Source organism: Fistularia commersonii, chromosome 8, assembly GCF_037954325.1.
Source record: "Fistularia commersonii isolate RoL2024-O1a breed Wild chromosome 8, RoL_Fcom_v1.0, whole genome shotgun sequence".
Lineage (NCBI taxonomy): Eukaryota > Metazoa > Chordata > Actinopteri > Syngnathiformes > Fistulariidae > Fistularia > Fistularia commersonii.
In genome coordinates, this window is record NC_141291.1 from 16,693,862 (window position 1) to 16,717,669 (window position 23,808).

Below are 23,808 nucleotides of genomic sequence, written 5' to 3' on the forward strand. Positions count from 1 at the left end.
AATTATCATTCTTACAAGACGGCAAAACCAGCTTCTGTTTGTACTTCAACACTTGTGCAAATATTTGCTGTAGGCTAAGGTGTTTTGCTGTTCTTGAATAGCTGATGCAATGGCAGCAGTAGCTCGTGGTGCAACATAAAAAAAGTTTTTTTTATGAGATTAGACAACTGTATTTTGAAAATAACCAGACTGGGGTGTTTTAGACAATCCAATCATTTTTATTTTTTGCTGAGCTTTATTTTCATTTATCATTGATCAAAGGGATATGATGAATGGCAATTTCAGTGCACAAATTTCTATTTGCTATCCAATAGTATGAAAATAAATGTAAAGTAAAGCAGGAAATAGACTTCTGAGATTGAAAATAAAATCAGATACATATTAATTTAGACCAAGGGTATATTACTGTTTTTTTCTGTGTTGTGTGATATTTTGTAAACGGTTTTATATGCATTTTTCTATTTTTAAGTTAAGTTAGAAAGGGTGATATTTATGATATTACACATAATATTCATGATGGCTTTTTTGGTTTGTTTTTTTTTGTTTTTTTTTTATCAAACAGGTTTGCGCATCACTGAACCTGTCAGATTGCTGTTAGTTGACACCAATCTACAAAACATCCTCACACTCGTCCAGCAAGAAGAACCGCTGTCCGCCATTTGCCTGTGACCCATCCAGATCTTTTGTATATTTAGACCAAGAACGGCGTAGGGGCGGGAACACCCGAATCTTGTCTCTTCTTCACACCAGCAGGGACACCCCCACCAAACACATCCACCATGGCATCAACGTCGACTTCCACACTAATTCTCCTGGCTTTTATTTATATATTATCACTTTTAGTCGGGGTATTTTGCGACGTCGATGCAGAAGACGACGAGCATGCCAAGCACACTTACACCGTTGAGATGTTTCAGGAGGCGGTGCCCACTGCACCCCACTTTGTTATGTTTTATGCCCCGTGGTAAGTTAATAGTTCCCAAGTTTTTTTCCAGTCAGTGAACGGATGCTAAACACTGCTAAGTTACTTGTTTCATCAAATACAAGCAAAGAAATAGCAATAGCATCATAGGTACCTGGCAAGTTAGCGAGAATGCTAGCTAGCAGATAAGCTAATAGTTGCTTAGCTTTCTTATGGTTTGCCGGCAATGTTAGCTTGGTTGCCGACTAGCAAAGTTAACCCCTAGAAGTCTGCAGCTCAATACACTGAAACAAGATAGCTTCGTGTTTTAGCATTGCTATAACCTAGTTATAATTGAAGTTAAATTGAAACTTTGTTATTGACAAATTAGATTAAGTTTAGGCTACGAAGCAGTGTTTTAAGGGGTTTTTGATGCAGTTCAAAGGTGAAGTTTGAGGGGAAGTTGTGCTTACGTGGCACGCAACGATTGACTGTTGGTGAATGTGTCAGCTATATCGAAATTCAGGTTACAGAATTAATGTTAGACAAAAGTTAAAATACAAATCTTAGGTATTCGAAACTTGCATATCCACACGTCATCCCCCACTCCGGTTTTTATCACAAACACTTTAAACCATTTTCAGCCTAAATCGCTGATTCTTTCCTGTGTTTTTCTACAATAATGCATTGACTTATGATTGGATGGATTATAACAAATGATTTATCTGCACAACTGCCCGCTGTACTAATATGAGAATTAATGTCCTGAGTGTGCTCAAGCCAGATTGTTCTCAACTTGCTCAAGACATTATCTGGCATCAGAAGCCATGCAGTAGTTTTAGAGGGAACAACAGGTGCCTATTGAAGTATTTGTCAATCACATCCATTTGTGCTTTCAGTTAATATAATTGTTTGAAATGATGCCTTTTATGATTGTTAAATACTTGTGGAAGCATTGGCCCCAGATGAGTCACCTACATATTAGAAACCATCACCATAAAACAGTTTTTTTTTATTTTTTATGAGTTTCCCGTAGTTTGGCATATACAGTTTAAGAACCAGGATCATCATCCAAATGTGTTGTTTCTCAAAAAAAAAAAACGGGAGGAAAAATAAATACTGTAGGATAACTTTTTGAATGTTCCAATTCCTTCCATGCCTCTGTTGTCTAGGTGCGGCCATTGCAAGAGGTTACAGCCAACATGGAATGAACTTGCAGAGAAATACAACAGCATGGATGAGCCCCCAGCATACGTTGTGAAAGTGGACTGTGTCCAGAACACCAAGTTCTGCTCCAAAGACCATGGAGTTAGGGGTTACCCCACGTAAGTATGAAAATTATGCCATTTCATTCATTATTTTTCCCCTCGATATTCTCAGAATTCTCTCATTTTGAATTTTTTATTTTACTCAATTGAATGGCACATTCATGACGACTATGATGAAATTTCCTAGTTGACTTTGTATTAATATTTCAAATCAATTATGCTATTGGATTACTTACAACAATTTTGCAACATTGTCAGGCTGAAGTTGTTCAGGCCTGACCAGGATGCAGTGAAGTATCAGGGGTCAAGAGATCTTAATTCTCTGGAGACTTGGATGCTGAAGACAGTCCAAGAGGATCCCTCTTCTGTAAATGCTGTTGATCCTTTCAACTCAAACATTTATACACCATTGAGTATAGATCGGTGATAATGTGCTTTATTTTCTTCTTCTTCAAAAGGAACCAGAAACTGAACTGGAGCCTCCTAAAGCCCCAGAGCCAAAGCAGGGAATGTATGAGCTCACTGCCTCAAACTTTAAAGTCCATGTAGCGAAAGGTAAGTACCTATAGAAGATATGTTGCTTAATTTTGTAGAATGCTGTCTTTCCTGATAAACACTTAGAGGCTATAATTATTCTTTTTACTTTTTTTTTTTTAACTGAAGAGAAATGTCCTTCATGATGCTTCACTACAGAAAAAACACACCCTATCACTTTCATTTTAGTGAACTATAGCGCCTCTGCTAAAATCCACGTCACTCAATGTGAACCAGCTCTGCAACACTTGTCTCCTGTCACCTCATATTTCAGCTTTTTCAGACGACCAAGGCAAACATAAACATTTCTTGCCATAATTGTCTCATTGAAATTGTGGCTCTTTAGTCCCGCTCAAGTTAAATGTTTTGGTTCTGAAGAAAAATAAATGATTTCTTGTTTTGAGATGAAAAAGGGCAGGATATGACATAGGCATTTTTAAAGCAGTGTTTATTGGTCCCACCTTCACATCTTGGCAACAGAGGCACTAAATGTTGTGTAATAGGCTGTGTATAAACTGTGTTAGTGGTGTATATTTTCTTTTACAGCAGGGTACATAAACTGCTCCAGCCTCCTTTTTACTACAGAATTGTGTACGTGTGTTATTGTCTATGCTGTAACTGGCAGATATTGCAAGGCATTTTGTAATCCATTTTTGTGTCATTTCTGGGTACATGTTTTTAAGTCACTTGATGATTGAACGCCCCAATGATGTTTTTCGCTTTTCTTCAGGTGCCCATTTTGTTAAGTTCTTTGCTCCATGGTGTGGTCACTGTAAAGCCATGGCCCCAACCTGGGAGCAGATGGCCACCACATTTGAGCACTCTGATGATGTCAAAATTGGAAAGGTGGGTCTGCTGAAGCACACTTCAGTGATGCTACAGTTCTTCAATACCTACTGGGGGTCTTTTGTCTTCCATGTGTTCTTTTTCAGATGAGGCATTTCACTCGTGTTTTTTAGAGAAGTCAGATTTGTGACTGAAACTATAGAAAATAAAGTATCACAAGAAGCCCGTGTCTGATAGAGAACCCTCTTAAAAATTACCTGAACTGAATCACTTAATTTTGAAATATAGATCAGAGAGACATTTGCACAGTTCTTATGTGGTAGTATGAAGACAAAAAATAGGTAATGGCTTCCCTTATTTTCCCTTGAGAGTTTGCCGGTGATGAGTTTTACCCACAAATTTACCTTTCAAAACTGTAGGAGCCAGATGACTCATCAAGTCTTGGCCCACATTTGTTACCAAGAACTATTTTTCCAATGAGGTTTTAGTTTGAAGCGGCTGGTGGTTAATTTCACAGAGGAGGCAGATTACATAGCAGGCACGTACACAAATGGTCTTTTTGTTACAAACAACACCTGCACAAGTTTACCAAATACCAACACAACTCTCTTAACAAATACAGTCAACAGCAATATACTATTATTGATTATGAAATCATGTGAACCAAAGAACAACTAAAATACACAATACTGACGAAATAGATCATTTATCAGGAGAAAGATGGTAGGACAATCACTTTAAGACAAACTTCCAACCGACAGTAAATTGGTGAAAGTGATAGATGCTCACCTTCTTTCGGCACTTTCTCAGTATTAAAGTTGACCCGATACGTCAAAGTAAAATATGTTCAGGCCGGTTGATCTTGCATAGGCAGAGCAGCTTTTGATGCTGTCATGTCAGAAATCTTATGCTGTTACATAAGTAAACAGCGACATGACATTAAACAGCGCTATTTTTAAGGAGCACAAATGTTGTGTTGAAATTAAAAGCGGTTTTATTGTCATCACAAGGAAGTCGCCATCAGATATTGGCCTCCCATTGTTATCAGTTTACATGAGAGGATTCTGGCCATCTCAGAAGTGACCTGTTTACGTTAAGGGCTACTAATTTTACAGATGCCTTCACCGGGGTTGCATTTCCATTTTTATCTGTTCAATAATGTATTATATGTTGGTGGTGTAGGTGGACTGTACGCAACACTATGAAGTATGTTCAGAATACGGCGTACGAGGATATCCCACATTGCTCTTCTTCTACAATGGAGTGAAGGTAACAGAGAAATACTTTTATTTAACTTGCGCATCAACATCATCCTTCTCCCCTTTGACCTGCTTTTTAGTAAACTTCAACATTTTTCCCTGAATACAGTGTATTTTTAAGTTTGACCCAACAAGTGACTTTCGGTGTATAGTTCTGGAGGCCAAGTGAACAGATGTAACCATGATACAACTCACCTTGCTAAGAGATAAGTTTGAATTGGCTCAACACCAACACTTAAAGAGTTGCAATGTGCATGCAGACTGAACAGTACAGAGGAAAGAGAGACCTGGACTCTTTCAAGGACTTTGTGGACAACCAGCTGAAGGCTGCAGTCGCCAAGGAAGCAGAAGAGGAGCCAAAGGAGGAACAGAAAGCAGAGAATGAGATCCCTACTGAGGAGCCAGCCAAAGAGGATATGAAGGTAAGTGTTTTGGTGTAAATTCTCTCTGATTCTGATGTGAAACACTAATAGATAATGTGTGTGCCACTGAGTTCACCATTTAGTTTAAATATTGTTTCATCACATACTCTGGGGTTGGAATAAGTTACCTCACCTTCCATCTGTCATTTATGGGGCTGTGAAGTGTTAACATCCTTGTCTGCTTCTTTCCTGCATGCAGTCAAATGTTTTGGTCCTGACAGAGAGCAACTTTGATGAGACAGTCGCCAAGGGCCTCACTTTTGTAAAATTCTACGCCCCATGGTAAGGAGTCATCATGTTTACTGTTTTAATCAATAAGCATGCAGGGTATGAAAAATTGACACATTGAAATTCATTGTAACTTTTGTTGGCATTTGTTGTTTACATCCTCATCAGCCTTTATGTGAAGCTTTGTCAAACTTATTGAATTTGACTATCAAAAGTTTGTTTTTGGCAAGTAATTCAGTAAAATACAGTTAATAATAATTTATCCTTTATTAATCCCCGTGGGGAAATTCATTCTTTGCAATTAACCCATCATAGATAAACCATGAGCTGTAGGCTGCCATCCACCAGTGCCAGGGGAGCAGTTAGGGGTTCAGTGTCTTGCTCATTAACACTTCGACACACTAGGAGGAGCTGGGAATTGAACCAGGAATGTTCAGTTCCAAAGATGATTGGTCTACCTCCTGCACCATGCCGCCCCCACAATGTTTTATTTTATGCCCCCACATATTTTATGTTGTTACATGTAATAGATGAGTTGACCCAGGGTTACCTCCAGTTTGATTGTTTCTTTATAATTTAAAGCAGAAGGAGTTAAATTTTTAGAGTTTTGTCATCAAATTAATGGATTATACGGCTACCATCAATGTTCAACCTTCTAAAAATAAATTCCCTAGCGGATTCTCTGCTGCAGTGATGTCATTCCTGTATCATGATGTCTTGTAGGTGCGGCCACTGTAAGAATCTCGCTCCCACATGGGAGGATCTTTCAAACAAGGACTTTCCTGGCCTCACTGATGTCAAGATAGCTAAAGTGGACTGCACTGTGGAGCGCACGATCTGCAACAAGTTCTCTGTAAGTAGTGAAGGCTTCATCCACAATCAGACAGTGTGACAGCTTTTTCAATACAAAGCAAATCTCTCACATACCATATACTCAATCCCAATTATCAAAACACTCCCATAAAAATTGCCACGTTCCTAACGTTTGAAGGTAAAGCCTTTCGGCAGCAAAAAACTGAATCATCATTCCGTGAAGACCCCTCTGTTTCCTACCTATCTTTTATTGCTCAGTCCAGGCAGTGACTGGTCATCAGGTCAGTTTAAAGCTTGACACATTTTTGTTAAATTTGGTAAAAATCTGCATCAAGATTCAAGCAAGCCCCTTCAAAATGTGATATTTTGTACAGTATCAATGTACATTCATACTCATGGGTCTTCCAACAAATGCAGCCTACTGTTTATCACTACAGATCATGTGAGTGGAACTTAATTCAAATCCCCTTGCAAGCATTAGCAGGGTAACAGATTCACCAGCAGAGAAAAAACAGATCTCCAAGTTCCTCCAGTACTTCAGCCCTGAAGTACTGGAGGAACTGGTGAAAGTAAAAGCTGTGGAGGTGAAAGCCAGCTCATATTAAGAATTCACACCAGGCCAACAGAAATGCAAAGATTGAAGCTGTTTAAAAGTAGCAGGTTTGCAAACATATGGCCTTCAAAACACTGATTTATAAGTTTTTTCCATCGTCTTCATCATCTTAATTTGGACTCTGCAGCCACGCAGTACAAACACTAGATGATGATGATGATGATGATAATACCCTCTACATCCATGTGTCAGTCTATTATTGAATTGCCGCACAATAAACTTTTGTTTGCTTAAGAGTGTTTATTTTGATGTGCCTTTTAGTTTGATTATTCTTTTTCAGATTACGTGTGTTTTAATTGCGATTATATTTGGAGAAAAAAACAATGTCTTCAATAAACCACTATTAAATAAAAATAGAGATAGAGACATAGGTTCTCTTCTCAAGGGGTTTGACAACTCATATGTATAAATTGCCAAATTTTATTTCATTTTTCAAATACCATTGGAAACAAATTGATAATAATAACATATTAATAATCATATTTGTCACTTGTCATCTGTTTAGTGTCTCGTTTCAAAATCTTGACTAAGATGGCTCCAGTTGGTTTCAGTTATTTGCCACACCAGCTGATCTTTAACGTTGGAAGTTTTTGTAGCACATCCTGAATTCTTAACTGCTGTTTTGCTGTTATTAACCAGGTGCGAGGTTACCCCACTCTACTCATGTTCCGAGCTGGGGAGCAGGGTGACGAGCACCACGGAGGTCGTGACCTGGAGAGCCTGCACGGCTTCGTCATGCGTCAAGCCAGGGATGAGCTGTAAGCACCACTGCCCATCGGGCCAGTAGGACTCCATCTCTTTACAGTAGCCAAACCTCACTTGCATCTAAAGTTCTAAAGTAAGGACTGATTAAGCCGTGTTTGAGATATGAATGTAAATTGCCGTCACCCAATCTTTAATCTTGTGCAAGGAAGAGCACCATAGTTTGATATTGATTGGGCCTGCCAATGAAGTAACGTGTCTGCAAACCACTTTTCAATCCGCCAGATCTTGTCACAAAACTTGTTTATAAAAAGGGTTGTATCGAGGGACTGTCTGTTTAAAAGAAAAGAAGAAAAAAAATGTTTCTGATTGAAAATCTGTAGCCACTTTTTAAGAAAAAAAGGCTGCATTTTGTACATGGGATCTATTGTTAAATCAAAAGCCATTTATGTTAGGGTACTGTCACACTAACCTGAGATTGAGTGTTAAGTTGCGGCTTCTTAAAGCGCATGCCAATGCCTATCTGACTTAACTCTGGTGAGCATCCACACAGGTCATATGGTTGTTATCACAGGAGTATAATGTGGCAGCCCTTAGTTCTTTAAGGGATAATGATGCATTTCTTATAGAAAGTAAATCGAATAGGAAATGAGTACCCTTTTGAGAAATTTATCTTTCATCTCATTTATGACTCCTGTGATCTCAACCAGCTGTCATTAGTTTTCCTAGAATTTAGAACCTCAGGCCTGGACCATGTTGCTGCCCCTTCTTATTTTTTATTTCATTTTTTTGATTAGTAACCAGTGCTTTTGTTGATTTGCTAACATTGAGAAGCAGCAGCATGGGACAAGGCTCTTTTAAAATATGCCCTAATGATGTCCTTAGGGTGAATGTGAAGCTCTTTATGCTGTATCTCTCAGGTCAGTTGCGTGCTATAGTGATTTGGGAACCTGCAGATGGGGTGGGAGGGGGCAGCATGGGCACTTGGCGTTAGTTTTGGGGGTAAAACACACATGGTGTAGAGTCTGGAATAGTTTTCAGAAACGCCCACTGTGGTTTTGGCACTGAACCCTCATTCCAAGCTCTCTATGAGGCAGCTGTCATCTTTCTTTTTTTTCCACTGTGGTTGGGCATCTTTGTGTCAGTCCCTGTGAGACTTAGGCTAAGGGGAAGAAGGGGGCTTCAGCACGTCAGTATCACCTTACTGACAAGACGTCTTTAAGCACTGCACTGAATTATTGAAAATAGTACAAGCTCTCATGGACTATGAGGGGACAAGGTGGTAAAGCGGACTCAATCTGTCATCTTCAGCTTTCTGAATCTCACCTGCCTCTAATTGTGACCTGGCAATGGATCTAAAAGATGTTTTTTTCCCTTTGTGTTCTCACAAATCACTGTCCATCAATTGGTATTTAGAAATCAGAAAGTCAGGCCAAGAAATAACCTGCAACAAACTGAGGTTTAAAAGCATTAACATTTAGCCAAGGAGTGGTTCATTGTATTGATTATGCTTAAACACGCTGAAGTGAACTTAACACACACTACGGCCGTCATACCCTTTACATTGCAAATGCTTTTCAACCCAGGTTGGGTAAAATGTACACGCAACATAACGCAGGACACATGTCTTGTATGAACCAGGTACACAAATAGGCCAAGCGAAAGCAGTTTCTTTTGTCAATAAAAGTTTTTATGGGTAGCACATGGTCCATGGAACTCCAGTGACAGAAGTGTTTTTTTTCCTTGGGTCATGGGTTGAGCACTACCCATGAATTTTGTACAAAAAAAGAGTGAATAATGGCAAGTTGTAACATGAGATTTCATAATAAAAAAAATTAAAAACTTTTCCAAAATAAGTGTGTGTTCATTTTCTTCTTGCATCGGTCTCTTAATAAGGTGTGATTTTTTTTTTTTTTCAAATTTAATTTTATTTTAATAAAAGGTGCAATAAATAAGCTGAGAATGTACAAGTATTTACAAAAAAACCAACAGTCTAAACATGATCACAAATGTAAACAGCAGCTTACCAGAGGTATATTTTGTAATGTATGATTGGTTAGGCACATAAGGTATGTAGACTTATTTGTATTCGGTTGTTCATAAAAATATGTTCTCAAAAAGACTTCTTGCCATTCAGAGACACTGAACTCAAGGCTCACAGTAACATGTTCATTTGGAAAAGCATTGCAACTGAACACAAGTCTCCAAACCATCTTGACCCTCAGGGCTGTAAAAGCAAAGGGCTAATTTCAGAAAGCTGGCACATGAACCGTTGGGCCAGTTGTTTTTTGACCCGCTGAATATTTTTCCAGCATTTCTTGACGGGTTGTCAGGGGTGGAAGCATTTGTGTGCTGCAACATGGAAATGGCCATTTGCGGTATGTCAGCGGGATAAGGCTGCATTATTCTGTTGTTTTGAAGAAAACATCATTGTGGCCACAACATGCATCATGTTGAACCAGCTTGGTGAATCACAGCTCAGCGTGAGACCAGCAAATATTGACACTGAGGGAATATTTGGAGCAGTGAGCTGCTAAAATAGCCTGCGGTCACTTTGGTTCAGTCCATATTATATTTTAAGAAGGCAAATATGGCCTGAAGAAAATATACTGAGGAAAAGGAAGGAAGGAAACATGAATCTACCGGCTTCTATTTCTCCCTCATTTACTGTTCCTTTGAGCAGCAGGCAATCATGTGACCCACTGATGTCATTAGCTGCTTTTGGTCAGCTTCCCAAGGCCGTGCACAATGGAGAAGTACTTCAATACATGTAAGAGAATGATAGAATGATCAGTTTTTTTCTTTTCTTTTTTTTTAGTGCCTCTGCTCCACACATGGCAAGAGACTATAATTTCCATCTGCTAATAAGTGGATTCTAGAATGACCAGATTAGAATTTCAATGGTCAAAAACGATAACAGATTTTCTGCCCTGATTGCAGCAGTAATTATGACCATATTTCAGACAGATATCAAAAGATGAAGTGAGTGATGAAATTTTATATTCAAAAACTTTGAGGTCAACATCATTGTCATATGGCAGTGGCCTTCATGAACCCTATTTGGCCATTACTGTTGGAGAGACAACCACCAGGCAGTAATAAGAATTTTGGTTACTGCGTGGAAGCAGGGGAGCACTCTTAACTGGTCCCTAAACAGTTCAGTACAGACTTTGCCTTGCCCGCTCAATGAGGGAGAACACGTAATATAAAAACTTGAACACCCCCATCCACACACACACACACACACTCACACACACACACTCACAACTCAGTCACAGGCAAAGCCATGAAGTAAAACTCCACAACAAAATAAGAAGGTGACACTTTGTGGGCTCAATGCCGGAGGAAGATTAAGTTGCCTGAAGTTGAAACCCACATTTTGTTATTTTTAAATGGTCCCTTAATTGTAGATCAAACGTTCATGTGAGTGAATGGAATTGCGCAAATTGTCCAATATAACTGTTCTCGGACGTTTAAATTATCTTCCGCGTCGGATGTCCCTTGCAGGCTGACAATTTGGGCAGGAAACCGGTGTCCAGTTGAGGTCAACCTCACCACTTGAAGTCACTGGTACGTTTGTTGTCCCGTTGCCAACTCATCTCTAAAAGTAAGCACCACTGCCTTGGTGTCAGTGGCAGCCGCAGGCCCGCACCACCATGTTTTTGTATTTCTTCAGGATGACGTTGGAATTGTCGTCAAAGTAAAGCACTGAAATGGCATGGAGCTTGGTGGGGGCGCAGCACGGCTTCGGTACATTCTCAGGGTTCATCAGGTGCACCTTAAAATTCAGAGAAAACTTGTAAGTGCCTCAAATGGACCACATTTGAATCAGATCCTGTGATAGCCCCTTGAGGCTACATGTCAGCTCTGACATTTAGCAGTAATGAGAACGAGACCATTCAAAACCATCCTTGCATCTATTATCTCCCGCTTGTCCGACACTTGGAGTGGCAGGGGACACTGGATCTGTCCCAGCTGGGGAAGAGGCAGGGTACCCCATGGACTGTTTGCCAGTCAGTCGCAGGTTCATACATAGAGTCATATAACCATTCACACATTTTCCCATTTTTTTTCCCAATTGACCTTCTGCATGTATTTTTTTCTACTGTAGGAGGAAATCTGTGCAGACATTCAAAACGAAGCTCTGCAATTAAAAATATGATTTGAACATATGAAGGTATGATGATATTCGGCAGCTGCGTCTTACCAGTGTCTGCACTATGGCGTGGTTGGTGGCATTCATGTGGGCATTGAGGGGGAAGGAACACTCTCCATCACAGTAGTTTGCTGCGTAGCCCTCGGGGGCGATGATCCAGTCCTTAGAGGAGCACAGGGAAGAACACAAAGCCTTTTCAGCCTTTTGAAAAATCATTTTGTGCACTTGCTGTGCCATCTGCTTATTTCAAATGTTTATCAAAAAGACAAACTTAAAGAAATTAAATACTGAAATGTAATTTGAGTCAATTTGATCTGACTCTGGTTCTCAGCGGGATAATCTTATTCAGTTTAGGGGGAAAGAAAAATTCACTGAACAGATTAAACATCTCTTTTCAGACAGGTATACAATATAATTTTTTCTTGTTTTTTGAAAAGCAAGGAAGCTGATGAATGCCGGATGAAAAAATGCTGCTCCCACTGAAATCATTCAAGGTCCTCAAGTTCCCTCTTCTTTCTTTGCCTTTTTGTCCCATTTTTGTTTGTTTTACGGCGTATCCATAGCCTGTTGTTCTCCACTCAGCTATGCCAGCGTGTGTCCTTTTTCAGTGTGTGTGAGGTTGCGATTTGCAACAGCAGTCTCAAACATTTACTTTTAGTAATTCTACGCGAGGCGCTGCAACTTTAAATGACCCTCGAGAGACTCTGAGGGTCAATGCCATGGATTAGTGTAATGTGAAGCTAACCAGGGGCTGCAGAGCGTAAAGGAACATGCTTGATACCTGCCAGCCCAGCTCTCGGAAGCTGACGTAGAGCTCATGCCTCCTGCAAGCCGTCTTCTGATCACTGCTGTTGTAATCTGAAACAGAAGAGCAAACAGTGACTCGGGAGGAAACCTCTACGCCGTGCTTTACATCCCTCCGGTCGCGCACGACCAAATAATGTTTGTACAAGAATTTCAAATTAAAGCATGCAAATGTCCCGCACTGCCTTCAGAATCTGAGAGAAGAAGAATAACATGGTACGCCTCATGTAATTCACTGGGCGGAGGCGCATGCGAGGGCGTCCACCAGAGCTCAGACCCAAATACTCATTACAGCCGTCATTGTGCCGTACGTGCTCCACATTCATCTGCTGGCTAATGTGTTTGAAGGGATGCCTAATTGAATTCATCAGCTTTTCAAGCATTGCCTGGCGTAAGTTCAAGGGGTGACACAGTGACAAATGTGTTTGCTGACTCTCCTGCCCCGCGGCTTATTCTTAATTATCTGTGTTCCACTCCGAAGCTGCCCGGCGGCAGGACAGACGGCTGCAGACAGTCCAGGTATAGGTTTGGTTTTCACAGTCAAGGAGGTCATTGCTGGCATCGGCCACCACACTGAAGTCAAGACGGTGACACCAACTTTCCGCTGACGTTTCAAGCGTTTCTCCGTCTTGCCCCGTTGATTTGTTTGGATCATGTATTCCAGACAAGCCTTCCATGAGGGAGACAATGACAGGAAGAAAATGTGGGCCACAGTGCTGGTTAGTTTCACACAAGAGCCGAATCCAGGAGGAACTGGTTGATTTACAGACATTCAGGTCCTTACAGTCAAAACAGAAGGACATGTGGATGTGTGAAGAAATGGAATCAGAACCTTGAAGATGAGTGCCAGATGAACTCAGGTCAAAATGTGGGATGTTCTGCTTGGATTTCAAGCTTCTATCTGCTTGATCACTTTAGCTGGCTCCATTGGGTATTGTAACACAGCAACACAATGTGAGCAGAGCTTCTTGGTGGCCTGAAGAAGCCCTGCAGCCTAAAGCCTACAAGTAACTTTGAAGCTACTCATTGCGCAGTTAATTATAAAGTGTTTTGTCAGAAGGCTATCCAACAGTTGCCAGTGTTTCTTTTTTCTGTTACATGTCATTTGCATCTCGATATGGGCCTTTCATTTCACTTTTTGCCTATGTCTGCTATTTGCTCAGGTTAAGCTGCAAAACACCCCAATGATTCCCTCTTTTTCCTTTCAAAGTTAATGCACTTCCTATACCCTGAATCAAATTTTAATGAAATGATAAATAACCACAAAATGTGTAGTTATGCCAGATTTTTTTTTGTTTGCACGGGTTACTGTCAAAAGAGAGAGAGACGGGGTCTCACTAAGTGACACAGCCACCACCCAGCAGCTGCAGTTGAAGGAGACACACACAGCGCATTCACTCACAGACACCCACTTACATCCATCAAATGCAAATAAAAACACGTGCGCTCAAGTGATCATGCTTAACCACTTTGTTACACATCTTAAGGGAGAAATTTGTTAAAATTTGTGAAATGATTATGTCATGAAAGTAAGAAGTGCAGTATGAAATAAGCAGATATCGCAAGCTGATCTCACTTTGCTGCATTTGTGCGAGTGTGACTGTTTTCAGAGACTTGAGTTATCCCAAACAAGCACTATGGAGGCCTGTTATGTTTTGCTGTTTTTTTGTTGTTTAATTGCGTTTGAAAATCAGTCTTAGTTCGATTCATTTATTTACATGAATATTGTAACTATTTTACTGTGAAACTACTGAGAGAGTTTTGTGAACTGAACTAAAATCAGTGACAGTATTCTCATTTTCTGGTCAACAGTTCCTTTAACATTTCCCTATTCAATCAAGTTTCATTTCAGTACACACACATTCACTTCAACACACAATACTTATGTATTTAATGGGGCTTGAGCTCCAAAATTGAGTTTTGGCAGTGAGATTCGGATTAGCCTCAAGTCAAGAAAAGTGTCAAGTTGAGTTTTTTGAAAAAACAAAAAAAAATCAGTGACAATTCTTCTTTTTACGTCTTGCTATATTTGTAGGCCGTTCTATCCAGGAAATATCTAAGGAAAGAGGAAAAGTTTCCTTGTAGAAAAGCTGCTGGTTGGCTGAACGAGTTGGCTGAGCTGAGATGAGCTAGATGTGAGGTTTATTGTGAGCTTTTTCATCTTATTGCATGATAGCTGCTTTGCAGAGCTTATATATCGATTTATGTGTTACTTTTGGAATGTTGATAGTTTGGACTCCAGCGTGACACGTACCGATCACTGATCAGTGAATGAATACACATCCCACATCTCTTTGGACATAAGATGTATATCCAATTCCACCATTAACACATGTTGGATCATGGGCCGTGAAGATCAGATCACGGCTTTGTCTCGATTCAATCTTTTTAAAATTTGTATTTACTTTTTGGGTTAACGTGACAAAGGAGTCATCAATGAGGTTAGCCGCACAGCATTGCTGTTTTCCATTTTCATTTTTTCAACTCTGTCTCTCTCTTTCTCTCTCTGTCTTGCTCACACACATCCATACACACACACAAAACACACACACACACACACACACACACACACACACACACACACACACAAGTCATTTTCCTTGCACCTCTTGGCCTTCAAAGCCATCTGCATTTACAGTCTGTGGGGCTCTTTTAGAGGAATAAAGCTGATATTTACTGTGGGCTTTCATTGAGTGTAAAGGCCTAGATTTGTGGTGCCCATAAACCACATCTCCCCTTCCGGCCTGTAAAAATTTAATGCCACATAGCTACCGCTGAGCTCCAGCTCCCATGAGGCCTCCATTCATTTCTTTGTCCTCTACCCGACAGAGAGGTGAGGTGGGAGTCGTTGAAAAAGGCCATATAAATTCTGATTAAGCCATTTTCTGGACACTATTTACCAGCATGTTAGTTAAACGTGTGAGATGACACTCTATTTTGGTTGGCGTCAGTCATGACACATGTGACAGCCCAAGCATGAAACACAGGAACAGGTGGTTGGAAAGCATTAACTGTAACGTAGGTAAGAAAATGTATATTCGCACAAACCAGCCCCATGACAGCGAAATGATGAAGGATGAATAAATACATTATTCCGATCACATTCACCCATGTGACTTTAAACAACTTCACCATGATTATTTTGTATTTTGCAAGCCTTCCAAGCATGATACTCTCATTTCAGCAGACTTTTCAGTCATATTCCCAAAGGGGAGGGTGAAAACTTCACGTTTCCTGTTTATCACCGAACACCAGTCATGAGCTTAGATAGGATGGCTATCTCTCTCTTCTATCTGCAGAAAATAAATGAGAAATCTTTCAGCAGCTGGCTTTGTCCAAAATCCTGTGATGAGTCAACTGAAAGGTAAATCCATAACGAACTAAAGAGCTGGTTAGAGCTTTATCATATAAGTTTCAGGCTGCAATTCTTCAAGAGGGTAAATATTGGACTAAACCTGGAGCAGACAGAAACATTTTACTCATATTTTTATTCATGTTTCACCACAGCATCAACAAATACTTGGACAATTGCTTGGCCCAGTGGAGCCTCTTACTTATTTGTGCAGTCCGTGGCTCTCATTGTAACTTATAGTAATGTGAAAGTTTTAACAACCGCCATACAAGACAGATGGATGTGGAAGTAGATCATCTGAAAAAGATCCTTCTTGTTGAAAGAAAACCTCCGAAGCAACAGGTAAGCACTGGTGAACATCAGAAAACCCCTCAGCGGATACATAGTGCGATTCTACAGCAACAAAGTGCATTTTTGGGCACCTTACAGACATTAAATCCACCATCACCTCGCTATCAGAACCAAATATTTGAATACGAAACGGAAAGGAAAGCGACGGTTCCCTCTTTGACAGCGAGGCAGTGTAAACGGAGCCAGTCACACTGAGCTCTTTTGACGCGTTACAGTGGATTACCTAACAGTGTTTAACATGGAAATGTTTTCTCTGTGAGTAGACAAACATCCATTAGAACATGTGATACTAAAAAACTCCACTCGATTCACATTGAATTCATTGCAGTCATGGTCCGCACCCTCCACCGGCCCAATGCCCCCACCCTGCCCGTCTATTCAACACTGCGCCTCACTGATATTAACTCTTCACGACACTACCTGCTATTCATTTAGCGTTTTAAAAAAAAAAATCCACCCAGTACCAATGTCATGAGGAAAAGCCTATAAATTACATTTATCACGTCGTTCCTAAAATACACAAATCAAACGGCGCCAATTCGGGCTTTATAGCGACGTTGTTATGTTTCACATCATTCTGGAGTGGGAAAAGATTGCAGCTTTTACAGTAGCAATTACATGGAAGTCTCACAGAGCCGGTGGTGACAGAGAACTACATTTAAAATCAAATCGTAGAGATGGAGAGAGAGAACCCCGACGCCCACGGAGACTTGAAAGGAGAACGTCACCGTCGTCTGCTGTCATCTTTCCTCCTCTCCTCTGCCCTCCGTCTCTCCCTCCAACCGCCACTACTGAAGTTTATCTTTCTTCCTGTCTTTCATCACAGAGGTTATTAAACCCTGCGAGGGAGCTCCGCTTCGTCTAATTACTCCAACGGTAAACAAAAGGAGGTCGGGTGGGGAAACAGCGAAGAGAATGAGGAGGAGGGAGAGAGAGGAGAGACAGATGAAAAAACACAGCTGGCCGAGCGCTGTGTTATTATAATTCTTTAAGCGATACTGTTAGCGTGGTCAGTCTTTTAGCTGCGCAGCTAATGACTGGCTAGGCCTAATTACAGGCTGCCTGTGCTGTTTCTGGGATGTGATATTCCTTCCCCGGATGGTTGTTAACTTCCCCAACAGCCAGAGCCCAACCTGACTCCTATTACCTCCCCAGACTTTTTCGCCCACTAAACCCCAAATTACCTTTAAAGGTGTTGTATTGTTCCTCGGTGAGATACACAACAATATACTCCACTTTGCAGAGCTCAGGCGCACCCTGGGGGAAGGGGGGGGGTAAATAATCCCCCTCCCCATTCACATTTTCTTTTCTCTTAAGTCACAATTAATGGAAAATATATCAATTTTACTTGCCCGCAAAGAAAGCATAGTGACTGGTGTGCAGATTGCCTCTTTTGGAATGAGAACAGTGAATCATTTATTATACATAAAATTACAGCATTATCTCAAAACGAATGCAGCAGAAAAGAATTTGGCCCGATGTGTCCTGTTGTGTCATCTGGAAGACATTTCATATCACAAGTCATTTTTTTTTAAATCCACCGCGCAAAATTATGGAACTGAGAAACCGACGAGACGTAAACCTCACGGGGAACACGGTTGGGAAAATAAAAATTCCCCATCAAAAGGCCTTCCCTTCCTCCTGTCCGGACCGACATGGACGTTCTAGTAGTCGAGTCGACCTGGCCGAAGCAGCCGGACGATCGTAGCTATTCGTTTGTTATTCAAACTCAATAATGACTCAAAATTTTGTTTAATCGTGGCAAAGAAGAGAAAAGTAGTTTACAGTATAAAGAGAGAGGAAAAAATAAAATCTAAAGCCCTGGGCACAGTAGAGGAGTGACAAAGAACACTACTCAGGCTTAATGTTGTTTCAGTTAAAGTAGCGGGGTTGACCGTCGGCGACAAGCTCCTTTTACGTGAAGCCGGTCAGAATCCAGGGGTGCAACCAGCTCATTTTATTTCCACTTATGAGCGCTTCACAAGACAGATGCTCTGTCCATCCATCGTGTCCTCCTCACCGTCTCTGCAGTGAGTGATGCTGTATTGAAACCATATGCCCCCGTGAATTCCTCACGGATCCTCCCGAGCCGTCCGATCCCAGCAGTCCTCGGCTGGCTGCAGACACTCTACTGTCGCGGGAGGGTACGGGGGGGGGGGGGGGCTCTGCACTTCCTGTGTAGGATCTAAATATTTACACTCTTCGTTGTCCCGAGTGGCGAGGCAGAGAGGTCTTGATGTTTTGGGTTATGTAAAGTGCAATCCTCCAGGACACATATTTCACAGATTTTCCTTGTTAGTGCAGCTTTTTTTTTTTCACAGGCGTTCCACATCAGAGACGATCTTCTCACTCTGATGATGCAGATTTATCCCTTTATAACATTAGTTTGAGATATCTATTAAAATTGATGTCCATCACGATGAATACATTTACATTTGAATAACGACATCCGTCTTCAACGTAACAACAGGCACACCGACTGACACTGGCTGGCGTGATCACACGGGCCGGACGAATGGCTGGCGCGCACCTTAAATATCACAGCGTCTTCAAGACATCTTGAACTGAAGTGGTAAGACATCTCAGGATGTTTCAAGCCAAAGGGGACAGCTGTGTAAGGGAGAGTATAGGTCTGGAGCCAAAAATGAACATGTGGTACATTCTAACTGTCCTGTAGCATAACAAATGATGAGTCTTTGTTCTCTGTTATGTCAGCCAACGCTTTCATCTAACGCAATTACTGAGAAAAGACCCTGCAGGAATTTAACTGACAACCTCTTGCATTAACAGCAGTCCTCAGTAACCTACTGAGAAGGTGAAGCAAATGCTTCGGATAAACAGAAAAAGCCTTCAAAGTGTGGCAAGAGGAGAATGAAAAACAAACTGGCCCAGTAAATACTTCTGTGTATGATGCAGATGGTATCACAATTAAATGGGTCAGCAGACAAAGTAGAGGTAAAAGGCTTCCCAGGTAGCAAGCCAAGACAGGCTGTTTGCAGCTGTGTGTCACTAAGCTGTCTTCTGGCATCGGAGGACCAAAAGCAAGCTGGCTCTGGCGCAGACTTGCAGATCGGAGTGGTTTGGGGATTAGCTTGAGCATCAGTTTGCAGCAGTATGTTTGGTTTTTTTTTTGTTTGTTTGAAACTGTGTCTGGTATCAGCACAAGAACACTCGGGCCGATTCTGGCACGCTGTTTATCACAGTTCTGACACGAGTCCCACAGGCAGGTGTGCTGGATTCAGGTTGCCGTTCAGCCAAAAGGTTTTGGCTAACCTGGACGTGAGCTGATAAACTGCTTTTTCCACATCTAAAAACCAATAATAACATACTAGGTCCATGTGTATTCCGTGTTCTTTCTCAACCACAGGTTCAACTCGGTCTTTCAGTTTTTAATGTGTAGTCTGTTTGAGGTTGAGCCTACTGACATCTCTGAGATAAATTCACTGTAGATTGTATGAGAGTACTTAAACTACTTCAACAGATCAGAAATGTACTATGGTTATGTCTGTGAAAAAAATAATCAAATCAGAAATTACCCGATTCCTCATCAGGACAATAAATATAATAAATATGAATATGGCATCTGATACTATTGGAATATAGTGGAATATAGATTTTGCATTCTGATGATGTAACATCCACAGACGCCCCTGCTGTTGTGGCTACTGCTGCTAAAGAAAACCATGAAGACAGACTGGAGAGTGATGGAGGATGAGGTTCAGAAGGTTACTCAAAATGAAGCATCTTGTATTACTTTGCTCCTGTCAGCTTTCACTGAAAATTGTCCCGACTTCTGTTTCAGTATAAGCAATTTTAATCCCATGTACTTTGAGTTTTATGAATTGCAGAACTAGATTTAGGTTGATAGTAAATGATCAGATACAGATATTAGCAGCAAACCATAACTGGAATCAAGATCTGAAGATTATACGTAGCTGCAGTGGCAACATAGAGAGCCAGTGCAGATGATATTCACAATTTATGTTGCAACCTGAAAAGTAATTCTCTTCATATAATAATAGAAAATGTGGTTTTAATGAGTTAACTAATGTACTTTATTTGCCATGAGGAAAGAGGTTAATTACTCAAAATATCAATAGTGTTCAAAATGTAGGATTGCTGTTGGAGACATTTGGTCGCATCCATGATCTCCTATGATGTTTAGCAAAGACAAGGCTTGACAAATAAAGGCCTAATATTAGCATGAGGTTTCAATCTGTTGAATTAGGGAGGATTTCTGAGATAAAGCCTCACAGGAGAAACTTAAATCACCACAGTTAAGCAGCAAATGACGTGAGGCTGGATTACATTTAAATTTCATAGGGAGGGTCTCTGGATGTCCAAAGATTAAGTTTACTGGTTCCATCATCTGCTGAGTAAATGTTGGAGTAAGGAAACTGATGAGGAAGATTAGAAGGTAAGGTTATCCAGCGATCAGTACTTCGTACTTAGTACTTGATCTATTCTGCAGAATGTCCCAATGTGGCAATAACCGTTGGTGTTGAAACCAGTCATTAAATATCCACCTTCTGTCTCATAGTGACTATACTCTTATCTTTCAGGTGTCCAGTTCGGTCTCTCAGGAGAGATGGTCATTTAATAAATTCATGTCATAAAATTCAGCAGCACACCGACCGCCATCGAAAGAGAATTGTTTTTTTTCCCTACCGTTAAATTTATCTTTCCCCCAAATGAATGCAGTCTTCTTTGGTTCATGTATCATGTTCCACCTTATTTGATGAAAAATAGGCCTTTAAACCTTTGAGGAACCATGTTGACACACGGACAAACCCACAGCAGCAGCTGACCATGAAACACGTGACACGCTGCACACCCCTTGACCCCAAAAACATAAAACTTCAGGACTCCGATGGACAGTTCCCATGATCCACACGGGGAAACATCAAGAAAAAGGTCTTTTAAATGATCACTAAGCTGGTACATTCATCTGATGAAGGCCTGATTAGACAGAGCATCAGGGCTGATTCATCAATACGAATCCTACAGCCAGACTTAAACGACATGCTGCACATCAACCAACATCAGCCAGTTCAGGTACAGATGGAGAGATGTTATTTTTGTGTCTGGTTGTGTAAGCAGTAAGACGTATAAGGCATCACGGAATGCAACAAGAAAAACAAGAACCGGAATGATAAATTACTACGGATGAAATGGTGGAATTAATCATTTCATTCTGTTATTGGGTGAAAATACCAACGTCAATTAGAGGTCTAATAAGCCAGTCTTTAAAATGAGATGATGTACTTTGATTAATTACAATGACACTGGTGCTCAGAGCTGATTATTTGTCCCGCGGCTGTTGCTGCGGTGTCACCACGTGATTCGAGTGAGGGTTCTGACCTGTGAGGCTGGGCTCTCTGGATCCCTCCTGTGGCTGTGTGGATCGGTTGCGGTTCTGCTGGCGACGCTTGTTGCTGGTGGAGCGGGCGGTGCGGATGTGCACTTCGCTGACTTTAAAGAAAGCAACCATGAAGGGCTGTTTCTCCAGCGCGCCGTCACGACCCACCAGCCCAGCCTCTTTGTAGCTGATGCTTTGTCCTGTTAGAATACGGCAATCGTAACTTATATGACTGTTATCCATACAGGGGGATATATGTTGGTGTTTTTGCACGACTCCATATTTAGTATTTAACAGCTTTACCATGTATACCCTTACCACTGCTTGTTTCCACAGAGACCTGCAGACCCAGGTTGTGCATTGGGCTCATCACCCAAAGGTTGCTGGTGGCAGTGATGTCAAACTCCAGCCAGCCCTCCTCGGATGCCCACAGCCTTCGAGACTCCAGCAGGAACAGGTCTGATTCCCTGAAAAAATACAGAACAGAAAAAAAATACTTTGACTAAAACCCATACATGTTATTCCCATTTATTATGTCAAGGTATTTTTTTTATCAATATCCTGACAGCCAATTGTATGGAATATGAATTCAGGGATCACTAAATAATCTAGTTTGAAAACAAGGGCCAAAACGTGCTGTTTCCGGGCTGGGTATTTATTTGCTCTGTCCTAATTCAACATTCAAATATCAGTGAGCCAAGGAGAGGAAATGGCACTTACTAGTTTATTTCAGGTTTCACCCAAAACACGCAACTATCATGAATTCAATGATAAACCCACTGATTCCATGAATAAGATGGCCCCTCAAGATTGATTTAAGCATAGTTTCTAATTGGACATGGTCCAAGAGCACTTGTGCCTTGCACTATAGATCACTGAAGTGGAGCCTCAGAGCTCCGAGAGCCAGAAAGAACTGATCCATCTCCTTAGCAGCAACACAGGAGTTTGTATCAGAGTAACAGTATCATAACAGAATGACAGGAAGATGAATAACCGCACTTAAGAGGAAAGCCGGGATAAATCTTATCGCTCTCCACTGTAGTTTTCACCGTACAGCCTCACTGTCCCCGAGCCAAAAAGAGAAAGTAAATGTTATTCGTTTGATGCTGCGGGGATTCTAGTATCCCTAACTCTATATTGCGTGAACACAACGGAACTTCCTGTGACACACTGAGGAAGTGAACAATACTGGCAGATAAAAAGAGAGCGGACTTAAGGACAAGACAGAATATGAGTGACTGTCCCATTAGAGGAGTAATAACACAGCGTCAAGCCCATCTGACCCTCCTCTCAAGTCGACAACAAAGCGTCGCAATCTTCCAGGTGTTCGGAGAATGCCCCCGCAGTCACGCATCACCTGCTTCTCTTTATTGTTCATTAATTAGAGCGTTTCTGACGGCTCCCCCTATGAGCCTCCGCTCTTTCATTCTTTTACCCCTTACGCACACACGCCACAACACAACTATGTTCACATTTGTCACGGCGTGGGCCATCACGACGCGTTTCATCCCAGCCACTGTTCACCTAGTGAGGGATGGCAAGGGGCGATCAGAGGGCTGGCTGCAGGGTGAAGGCTACTGTAAAACTGCTTAGTGAGTGACTGCTTAAATGAACTGGAATAATAAAGTCAAGGGTCAAATTTGTTTTTTGTTGCTACAGTAAATCTCCTTCAGAAGTCTTGTCAGAAGCAGTTGTTAAAAACGAGCCGTGATATGACTGAGCAGACCTCAGGGCTGCCGTGGTTATTTTGTGCGCTTTCATCTTTTGAAGTACGGGAAATGCATTTTTTTAGGATTGTAAACATACGGTAAATATGTATGTCCGACACCCGAAGGGAAAAGATCAGGCAGGGATCTTTCTTTTTTTTTCTTACAGGATGTAGATAATGACTCATAAATTTAACTGGCAAATTTTGAGCACCGGAGAATATTACCTTTAGCTGGGGTTGAATATGTAATAGTAAAGAGGAATGCAATCATCCTGTCAGGGAAATTATAATTGCTCACAAAATTAGCTTTGGTCAGTAAAAGCAGCATTTCGCAGCAACCTGCCCTTTCTCATACCATGTCAGGCCTGCCACATTTTTGGCATTGTAGTCTCTCACATTCCTCGCCTGCTGTTAGCGAAACCGCCCCAAATCAAATGAAAAGCACAAAGGGTGTCGGGCAAATTAAGAGCTCTATCATTATGGCCGGGAGTCAAGTCAAAAGTTGGGTCTTTACAGCGGGGAGGGGCACGGTAACATGACGAGGCTCCCTGC

The 23,808-nt window shown here is 41.2% G+C and overlaps 2 protein-coding genes across 2 annotated transcripts in view; one reads left to right on the forward strand and one right to left on the reverse strand.

Annotated features, from left to right (window-relative positions):
- The first annotated feature begins 701 nt into the window (after window positions 1–701).
- txndc5 (thioredoxin domain containing 5) lies at window positions 702–9,379 on the forward strand. The gene is made up of 10 exons (XM_086151422.1): window positions 702–964; window positions 2,074–2,226; window positions 2,428–2,536; window positions 2,628–2,724; window positions 3,434–3,549; window positions 4,672–4,758; window positions 5,009–5,170; window positions 5,370–5,452; window positions 6,122–6,251; window positions 7,464–9,379. Exons 1-10 carry the CDS (start codon window positions 780–782, stop codon window positions 7,584–7,586), a joined length of 1,245 nt encoding a protein of 414 aa, XP_086007548.1. The 5' UTR covers window positions 702–779; the 3' UTR covers window positions 7,587–9,379.
- bmp6 (bone morphogenetic protein 6) overlaps window positions 9,195–23,808 on the reverse strand; it is a 47,830-nt gene continuing 33,216 nt past the window's right edge. Inside the window, exons 3-7 of the mRNA XM_086151421.1 lie at window positions 21,867–22,015; window positions 21,551–21,748; window positions 12,464–12,540; window positions 11,734–11,844; window positions 9,195–11,304 (exon numbers count right to left, since the gene is read on the reverse strand). Of these exons, the coding sequence (XP_086007547.1) occupies window positions 11,155–11,304; window positions 11,734–11,844; window positions 12,464–12,540; window positions 21,551–21,748; window positions 21,867–22,015 (685 nt within the window). The 3' untranslated portion in view covers window positions 9,195–11,154. The remainder of the gene's footprint in view (window positions 11,305–11,733; window positions 11,845–12,463; window positions 12,541–21,550; window positions 21,749–21,866; window positions 22,016–23,808) is intronic.

Coding starts and splice junctions, on each gene's coding strand:
- txndc5 (XM_086151422.1), top strand. CDS start 780: ATGGCATCAACGTCGACTTCCACACTAATTCTCCTGGCTTTTATTTAT. Junction 3,550..4,671: donor ATGATGTCAAAATTGGAAAG/GTGGGTCTGCTG, acceptor TTGGTGGTGTAG/GTGGACTGTACGCAACACTA. Junction 5,453..6,121: donor GTAAAATTCTACGCCCCATG/GTAAGGAGTCAT, acceptor GATGTCTTGTAG/GTGCGGCCACTGTAAGAATC.